Raw genomic sequence first — 10,247 nt, 5'->3', positions numbered from 1 at the left:
ATATATATATATATATATATATATATATATATATATATATATATATATATATATTTCATATTAATGAATATATTCTTAAACTGTGAACAAATTACAAAAATACATAATGTTTAAACAATGTACTGTTGTTATTAATAATAGTTTCACTTGACATTTTTACCACAGACAAACCGACTTTCAAAGATCTTTTTGTCACAGCTAAGATCTGTTTGTTCAGCTAAGAATCTGTCATTAATTTCGAATTTTCCGAAAATTACAAATAAAATTACAAATAAAAATTAAACAAATGAAAATGCGTTGGATAAAATTTATCCATATTTAGAATTTACTTTTTTATGTTTAAAGTTTTACTAAATAATTCTCTCTATATCTCCGATATATTATTATAACCTTATTACTACGGCCATTATCAGAATATTTATAAAAAATATACTTCTTTTACGATAAAGATGTTCTTTATCTCTCCATTTTTCTTAATTGTCTGTCTAATAACTTGTATTATTCTTAGTTACGCGCGTGTATATATATATATATATATATATATATATATATATATATATATATATATATATAGACATGCAACTAGGAATTGTATTATATCAAAATAAAATAAAAAATATCTCGATAAGTATACAATTTTTAATAATTTTACCAAAGTAGTTTTGTACGTAGAATAATCTAAGGAAATAATTTATGCCAGGAAAACTATATGATTCAATTAAAAAAATTTAAGTTGATTTTGAAATATGTATCCTACAATATTTTCATTCAAAAAATTAAGTCACTACATTACATACTTCTTCAAAACTATAAAATTATTGTAGGTATTATTTTTCTATAGTTTGAATTATCGAAGATATTTGAGGTGAACTTTTTATCAAATTCGCCTTGCATATATATCGCTTTAAATAAAACTTATAATATCTTTTTTTTTTACAAGAATTGTTGAAGATTATCAAGAATGGAAAAATTTTACTAATATTTCTATTTCTAAAGTCAATTTTCTCGAAACCTGATTCACGCAAAGATTGTATTCTAGACATTACCTTTATTTTTAGACGAGAATTTTACTCTCTGTCGCTTCCTTATTTTCTTTTCTAATTATACCAAACTCGTCACACCTTGTTACATAAAGTTTCCCACTCCTACAGCGTGATTTGTTAATGACAGATTCTTAGCTGAACGTGGCAAAAAGACTTTAAAAGTCGGTCTGTCTGTGGTAAAAATGTCAAGTAAAACTATGATTAATAACAACAGTACATTATTTAAACATTATGTATTTTTGTAATTTGTTCACAGTTTAAGAATATATTTATAAATATAAAATATATATATATATATATTTTACTTTTTCAACAAATTTTGACTTTCCTTTTTGTTTAATATGTGTTACGTAAATTTCTTTAGAAAGAAAATACATAACTTTAATCAGGAAGTCAATTACATCATTGATATTTCTATCTTCTTCATATGTCAAAATATTAACATGTTTCAAGTTTCAAATAATATATACTGAATTAATTGAATTATTGTTGCACTTATCATCAAATAGTGAAAACACTAGAAAAGTAATATCGTAAAAATTAACTAACGTTAAAATAACTAAATAACTTATTAGACATGATATTGTTTGTAATTGCTTTCCACGAAGAATACATCATAGAAAATATGTACGATACTCGATCTATGTCAAGCGTTAATAATCTATATCGATTAATAAACTTAACAACTACACACACGCGCGCACGTGATCATTTAGCGATTATAAAGAAACAGTAAAGGGAGAAGGAGGAGGAAAAAGAAAAGAAAGAGATAGAAAAGAAGAGGAAATAAGAAAGAGTGCAAAGAGGAGAAAAGAGAGGAAAAAAGAAAGGAAGGAAATATCATAAAGGCTGCTCTGAGGAAAAATTCTTTTCTAATTGAAGAAGAAACTTCTCTCGAAATTGAAAATGTAGCTAACTCAGATGTGCTCGTTGTGCTTACGATAGATAATTCTGAAACTGAAATTAACTATAAAATAGACAATGTTTAAAACAATTTTACATTATTACACGACGTATATTCTGTAAATTGCCGAATTGAAAACTTTAATTAAAACATAATTGTTCTCTTTACGACTGATTTGATTCGATTTATCAAGGATGGCAAAACTGCAATGTTACCTAAGCCTTGTGCTAATGTCATGTGCCGGTATATTTACGAGATTAGAGGCTCATTATCCTAAAGAACAAGAAAGTGATTCCGCAGAACTACGTCTTATCAGCACGGTGAGAGATATGAAAATTTGCATTGTGCAATTAAAAGCACGCGTTATCGGAAAAACACAAGGTTGACGTACTATCTAATTATTCAGGTATTCAGACACGGCGATCGGACAATGGACCCGACAGTTGGAGAATTCTATCCAACTGATCCAAACAATAACTTCAATTACTACCCATATGGCAAGGGTCAACTGACAAACGTAAGATCTGACTTACATGTTTAAATGTAAACATACTGCATCATATTGTGTTAATCCTTGCACTACTAAAATCGTTGAATGTAGCGCGTATCAAATATTTATAAAAAAAGATATTTACAAGATTCAAAGAGTTTAGAAATTAGTGTTGATGTACACAGAACATGCACACCACATTTAAATAAATGTTTCAAGTATTTCATAAATTTATATATCCGCGAATATATCAATATAACCTTCCTTGCTTTAAAAATTCGATAAGAATTGATGAAAACAAATACAATTGATGAATATAAACCTCATTGAAATATGATTTTATCCGAAATTTTCATTTTTATCGAAATTTCCATATTACTCACATTTCAGCTTATATGAAAAAATTTATCAGTTTCTTTTGTTTTATTTTGCGTAATTTATTTTTAACTATTAAATATTTACGTAAGTACATTGCTTTTTTATATGATTTTACCATTTTTTATCACAAAAACACAATTCAATTACATAAATTTTTCTTATATAATTCAATCGAATGTTTTAAACAAGGAAGGAAGGAAGAAATTTTATTATAAACATTAAATTTATTCAAAATCCTAATTTCTAAATCCTAATAAGTTTAATATTTCAGTCAAGAATAATAAATTAAGTTTAATTTGCTATAGATAGTCGAACCAACGTTTTTTTCTTTTTTTTAAGTTGTATAATATTCTTGTAAAGAGAATAAATTCTTCTTTTAAATACATGATAATGAGTTTTTCTAAAATTTATTTTGAATATATTTTAAAACCGTTATCAAGAAAATATTCTTTGTTGACATCATTACTTAAAAGAAGGAAAATAAACTGAGTAATCTTAGCAGCATTCCTAGCAGTAGAATGATATTTTTTGTGTGCACAGAGAAACATATGTGCATATAACATTTCCAGTTTCTTGTAATATTATTTATCTCGCATTGATCTCAGAAACCTTAATACTTTATTGTTAAATCATGCCATGTTTTCACGAGAGTAATTAACAACTTAGTCACATTTTATATTTCTTCTGATCTTCATCGTTGATATCATTATGAAGGAAGGCAAAAGAAGAGCGTATCAATTTGGGAGAATGTTGAAGCAAAGATACAATAATTTTCTCGGAGACATTTATTATCAACCAAATATCCATGCGCGCAGCACGGAACTAACCAGGACTAAGATGACGCTGCAGTTGGTCCTTGCAGGGCTTTATCCTCCTCCACGTATTCAAAGATGGAATCTGAACTTAATGTGGCAACCGGTGAATATACAATATAATGCGAATATTACGAAAGATGGTCTCCTGTTTCCGTACAACTGTCCCACGTAAGCAAATCTTTTCCACCTGTATACATCTGCAATAATAATTTGAGTATTCTCAAATATTTTAATGAAAATCTTTCATAAATTACAACATTCCATCGAAGCGCTTGGATAGAAATAATTTCCGTAACTAAAACTATTTTGAATATATCTTTACAAGTTTTAAAATTAAACAATAATAGTAATTTTATTCTATGAAATTCCCATATCCATTATAAACTTGAAGATTGTTTCAGACATCTCATCATAAATCGTATCGTACTCATTACTTCTGGATTATTCTTTATTCAAATTAATTTTTTTAATTCTTTTTTTTATAAATTTTTTTAATTTTTAATTTTTTCAATTTTTAATCTTTTTATCTTAAAATGTTCTCTTCTTGATCTATTTCGGTAGATATCAGCAAAAGCTATTAAAAGTTTCACAAACTCCGAAAGCGATAGCAGAAGAAAAGCAATTTGACGATTTAAAAGAAGAAATGACAAAATATACAGGAAAAAATATTACCAGCTTGACGGGTTTATTTGGTTTATATCACACTTTATACACGGAATACTATTTAGGCTTACCTTTACCCGAGTGGACACAAAAGGTATTTCCGTACGGCAGATTGTATGATGCGTCGATATTGCAGTACAACATGCTTAGCTACAATGACGAGCTCACTAAACTTAATGGAGGCAAGTTTAAATAAAAAGTATACAAATTCTTTGAATGCTTTTCTAATGGTTTTCTAATTACTAAAAAATTAATAAAAATAATGTTCTGATTATGTTAATTACTGAAAAAAATTTTAATTAGTTTTTCCAATTATTAAAGATTGAAACAAACAACTCATATTTTATCTTGTGCTGTATATACATTAAATCTTCACAAAATACACGTGTAATACTTTCCAGGTGTATTATTGCACAGAATGATTCAAGATATGAAAGAAGTAATCAATGGAACTTCAGTAGATAAAAAGATCAATCTCTTTTCCGCACATGACCTAAACGTGATCGCTATGCTTCAGGCTCTGGGTGTATATAATAATATTTTTCCGTCGTTTTCAAGCGCCGTTATTATAGAACTGCTCGAAAAGAAAGGCAATTATTTCGTCAAAGTAAGTCACGTTATTTTAATGCGGCTCATGTCAATTTCGAATTTCCTTCGCTTATTAATATTACATATCACATTTTATTTAATGCGCCCACATAAGGTAGCGCGATCAACTAATTAATAATAACAATAATGTATTTTCCATCTGCAGGTATTATATTATTTAGGTATACCAGCTGAGATAGTAGAACTACAAATTCCTGGCTGCGATGTAATGTGCCCATTCAATAAATTCGTCAATTTAAGATTAGCCGCAACTGCGCCTGATGAAGAAGATCCAAATTGCCCGAGAAACCTTCCTGATAGTCCATTTAAATTTTAAACAATCTACAGAGTGCTTCAAAAATGTCAACATTTATATAGAGAATAAAAAAAATGTCAACACTTATATGGAAAAAAATTATTTCAGATTTTTTATACTATGGTATAATTTCTAAAATCTATACTTGAGAATCTAAATCCCCAAAAATTGGAAATTATTATTTTTATTATTGCATGTAAAAAATTATTTTATCGTACAACACTCAACAAGAGTAACTTTCATAACTTTTATAAAATTTTTATAAAACTCATTATAAGAAATAAATTTTCACAAGTGGAAATAAAGTTAAGGACAGTATACGTACAGCATATTGCATCAACATATAAAGCAATATGACGGGTTGCACGGCTTTGCACGGCTTTGCACGCGTGATTGAACGCGGCTGGATATATAATATATATATGAAGGCATATATATACATATAAACAGGGTGGCCCACGTAAAGTGTTACAAGCTAATAACTCTAAATATATTTGTTCTATCAAAAAGTTGTTCATGAGAAAGTTTCATATATTCGAGGGGCCTTTCTAAGTACGTAAACAAAAATCCATTTCCGTCCCCCCTTGAAGAGGGACGGGGGGTAACTTCAAAATTTCAAACGGGACTCCCTATACAATGTTACATATTTGGATTCTACAGAAAAAGCAAGTAAACTTTGTCTGAAACATTTCTTCGGAAAATGCTCCTATCAAAAGTTATAAACATTTAAACTTTTAGCTTTTCGGGGAGATCCTGTTCCTGATCTTTGGACTATTTTTTACAATGGTATATCAAAGGGGAGATCACATCTCAACCACTTACAACGAAAGAAGGCTTAAAACGAAGAATATGTACAGCTTACACTAAGGTGCCTCAGAAATGTTGTTTAGAGTTAGGCAAAGTTTTGTAAAAAGAATTAATAAATGTTTATATTTAGTTAGTGGTCAACAGTTCGAACATTTAATAAAATAAAACAAAACAGAAAAATTATGAATCTTATTTCATTTATTATTAATTTCAATGCATTCTACATTAAAGTTTAAATGTTTATAACTTTTGATAGGAGCATTTTCCAAAGAAATGTTTCAGAGAAAGTTTACTTGTTTTTTTCCGTAAAATCCAAATATGTAATATTGTATATGGGGTTTCATTTGAAACTTTGAAGTTACCTTTCACCTTTCTTCAAGGGGGGACGGAAGTGGATTTTTGTTTATATAGTTAAAAAGGCCTCTCGAATATATGAAACTTTTTTATGAACAACTTTTTGATAGGATAAATATAACTAACTATAAAATAATTGAATTTACGTTAAAAGTTACTCAAATAAAATACTAACTCAATTAAAAGTTAAAAAGTTAAAAAAAAATTTGAAGTTACTTACGGAAAACTTAATTATCTAAAACTATATATGTTTGTATTTTTTTTATTACATAAATAATCTTTAAATTTAGCTTAAATTTATGTAAAATAATGAAAGTATATTAAACAAACGACCAATCGCAGTTAATTATTTTTCGACCGTAAAGAGAATAGTCGATTGTGATTGGTCAATTTCCTTGTTGCTTACGTCTTACTGCTTAACCTATTCAGACTCCACGTGCACAATTTTGTACAACAACTTTGAAGCCTTATACAATTATTATTTTTTATGAATTATTACTCTGCGATCTCTGGGTGTCTTTTTTCCAATGAAGTTTATAACGTTCAAATATAATTATGACAGGCTTGGATAATAATAAGCCTATGAGAATCATATACTACAACATCACTATAATCTTTCTTCATAAGAGAAAGGAACTCCGTATAAGGGAATTCGAGACATAATGGGCATAGTAAGGTTTAAGCAAGTTTTAAACATATTAAAAATAAATCAATCAATCTGGTTTTATACTGAAATATTCTTTGGAATATCTACTATAGAAAAAAGTTTTATTGCAAAAGAATAGTCCTTTAAAAGAACGAAACTGTTGTTTTATTAAAAACGTGCATTAACTTCATAATATTGTTTATGCGAGGCATAATGGAATACCTCACAAAACTTGTTTATTTTCCAAAAATTAATGTTCAAAATTTCTTAAAAGTGATTTAGAACACATAATATAGGTAGGAATATATTATTGCATTTCTAATTAATATTTTTTTATCAATACCCAGATGACACAGAGAATTCAAAAAGAATTCAGTCGTATGTCACCAATTCTGAATTTATTTTTAGATGCAAAAATAATTCTTTTCACTGAACTGAACTCTGAAGAATTTTTTTTGCATTTGAAAATAAACTCAAAATTGATGACATACGACTGAATTCTTTTTGAATTCTTTTTTAATTCTTTTTGAATTCTCTGTGTTATTTGGGATCACTTCTCTTATTACATTATCCAAGTAGGAATCGTATACGTTTCGCCAGTACGGAAAAATGGCCCGACATTGGGTCGATACCGAAAAGCAGATTTCCGGATTTGATACTGGTTCAGTACTGGATCTTATATAAATATTCTGTATTATTGGTACTGGCTCCGTACTAAAATTAGGTACTGGATAATCGTACCGTACATGTACTGAGGCGATACCGAAAAGTGTTTATTGTTTTCGGTACTAGCCCAGCATTAAAAAAGCTGTATTGGCCTTATTCGTAGAATCAGTACTGGATTCCCAAGAAGAATTGTATAATCTGCCAGTAGAGAATATTGGGCCAGTATTCTGCCCGTACTGAAAAACGTACAATACCAATGTCCTTTATGGAAAAACGAAAGAAGTCACTAACGCGAAGCTTAGATAGCTCACTGGTAAGAACGCTTGCTTGACAAGCAAAAGACACGAGTTCGATTCCTGCCGTCGCTCCGAAGATTTTTTCCTCATATGACTATTAAAAATAGACATGTATAGGTACAAACAAAAGCAGCCGCGGCCATGGTCTTGATCTTTCCTTCCGTACTCATATAGTTGTGATATTAATAATTGTACAAATAATAAAAATTACTAGGAATCGATACTGGCTCAATACTGGCAATAGGTACTTCCCCAGTACTAGGAATCAATACTTTTTTTATACTGGTACAGTACTGATTTTTGGTACTGTAGCAGTACTGTTTTCCGATACTGACCCTTTTCTATTATCCCAGTATCACACCAATACTAAACCCGTACTGCCATATAGTACTATGCCAGTAACGTTTACCATAAATCAGTACTGGGCCACTTTGATGCCAGTAGTAAATTCCTACTTGGGTATATATATATATATATATATATATATATATATATATATATATATATATATATATATATTTCTGTCATTAAAATATAAATGAAAATTAAAATTTCGTGTAATACCTGTGATTAATATTTGATATAAAATTTACAAAACGTAACATATATATTCATAGTATAAAGAGAAAAAATAAAATCTTAAGAACATAATACAAATATACTCCATGTATTAGTGACCCGTTATACCTCGAAGTGTATAAATTTATTGAAGATAATATAAAACATCATAGACAATCGAGATATTTACACAAATTCTTTACTAAAGTGACAAGAAAAGATCGTTTAATAATGCAAATGGAATTACGATAATAAAAAAGTGTTTTATTATTACTTACCTTATGTAAGTGTATAAAAAAAAACTGCAACTCAGTCGCAGAGAGCACAGTAAACGCATTAAACAATTTCTAGAAACTTTCAGCTAAAATTAATGTAACAACTTATAACAGCATACAGCAAGATACATCTAACAATAATTATTGCATAATATTTTATTACATACATCTTTGTAAAAAGTTATCTACTATACCTCATTATATCCCATGGGCTCATTATGCCTCAGATTCCCCTATTATGTTAATTTTATAAAATTAAAATTTTTATCTTATGTTGTCGTTTCATGTCATAATAATCACAATGAATACTATCCAAGCCTGTCATAATTATATTTAAATATTGCAAACATTATTGGGAAAAAGATCCGCGACTCGCTCGCATATATGTATACCGTCATTACTTACTCAAGCGCACTCGACCACGTGTACCCCTGCAAGATCTGCCGCGCAACCTGTCATACTGTTCTATATGTTAGTGTACACGCGTATACTCGCGGCGAAATGGGTTGTCTGCTATTTGTTTTGCGAGTTCCGGAACACATTCTTCTTGCCTAATGAAAGAATTTTTCTATTCGAAAACAAATTCTCCCATTAAACAAAACAATGCGTTCTGATACTTACACAAAAAATAGCGAACAACTTATTTGGTCACGAGTTTGTACAATATGTAACTCGATAAATGAGAAACTTCAAGAGTGAATTTATGTATATATAAACAATGAAATCTAAGTTCCTGCAAATATATATACGATTTGATTTTGTTTTTGAGCTATAGCAAATTTCGTTTTTTTTCAGCAAATTATGTCTGTTTATTTCGCAAGAAATCTTTGGAATATGACTGACTTGCATTTCAATTTAAGTTTGCAAACTTCTAGCCATAGATGCGTTACTCTGGTATAATGTAATCTCTGACAATAAACAATTAAGTGAAATAGTTTAACTGTTAATTTCTGAATTAACTTTACTGTTAATTACTAGACTGCACGTATTCATTGTGAAACAAAAACAAGATCAAATCACAGACATATTTAAAGAATTCCGGGAAAAAAAGATTATATATAATTATATATAAATATATATGATTATATATGATTATATATGAATTTTGTCCATATATGTGACCTTATATATATGATCATATCTAATTATATCTAATCATATCTAATTATAAATGTCCATATATAAAACGAAAATTGTCAAATGGAAAAAAGAAAACATAATTTGATTCGATTAAACGTCGACATCATGGGCTATTATAAACATAAGCATTTACTTCAATTGTATCTTCACAATAGTATTCTTTTCAATGTCGACATATATAATTATATATGATCATATATAACCATATAAGGACAAAATTCATATATAAACTTTTATTTTCCCGGGAAATATCTTATTTTACTGTTTTCAAATTTTGTATGTCTAGTCATGTATATCATACCCTTACA

General features: G+C 28.5%; 1 protein-coding gene across 1 annotated transcript in view; it reads left to right on the top strand.

Annotated features, from left to right (window-relative positions):
• The window catches only part of LOC116846427 (venom acid phosphatase Acph-1-like), a 6,154-nt gene extending 870 nt beyond the window's left edge, over positions 1–5,284 (top strand). Inside the window, exons 2-7 of the mRNA XM_032820226.1 lie at positions 2,141–2,267; positions 2,354–2,464; positions 3,530–3,798; positions 4,192–4,475; positions 4,695–4,900; positions 5,048–5,284. Coding sequence (XP_032676117.1) covers positions 2,142–2,267; positions 2,354–2,464; positions 3,530–3,798; positions 4,192–4,475; positions 4,695–4,900; positions 5,048–5,218 — 1,167 coding nt within the window. The 5' untranslated portion in view covers position 2,141 and the 3' untranslated portion in view covers positions 5,219–5,284. The remainder of the gene's footprint in view (positions 1–2,140; positions 2,268–2,353; positions 2,465–3,529; positions 3,799–4,191; positions 4,476–4,694; positions 4,901–5,047) is intronic.
• Positions 5,285–10,247: the final 4,963 nt, after the last annotated feature.

The sequence above is a fragment of the Odontomachus brunneus genome, unplaced genomic scaffold (genome assembly GCF_010583005.1).
Source record: "Odontomachus brunneus isolate Ranch 3 - 2012 unplaced genomic scaffold, Obru_v1 Obru_scaffold_064, whole genome shotgun sequence".
NCBI classification, from domain to species: Eukaryota; Metazoa; Arthropoda; class Insecta; order Hymenoptera; family Formicidae; genus Odontomachus; species Odontomachus brunneus.
This window is presented reverse-complemented; position numbering and strand designations above follow the sequence as displayed.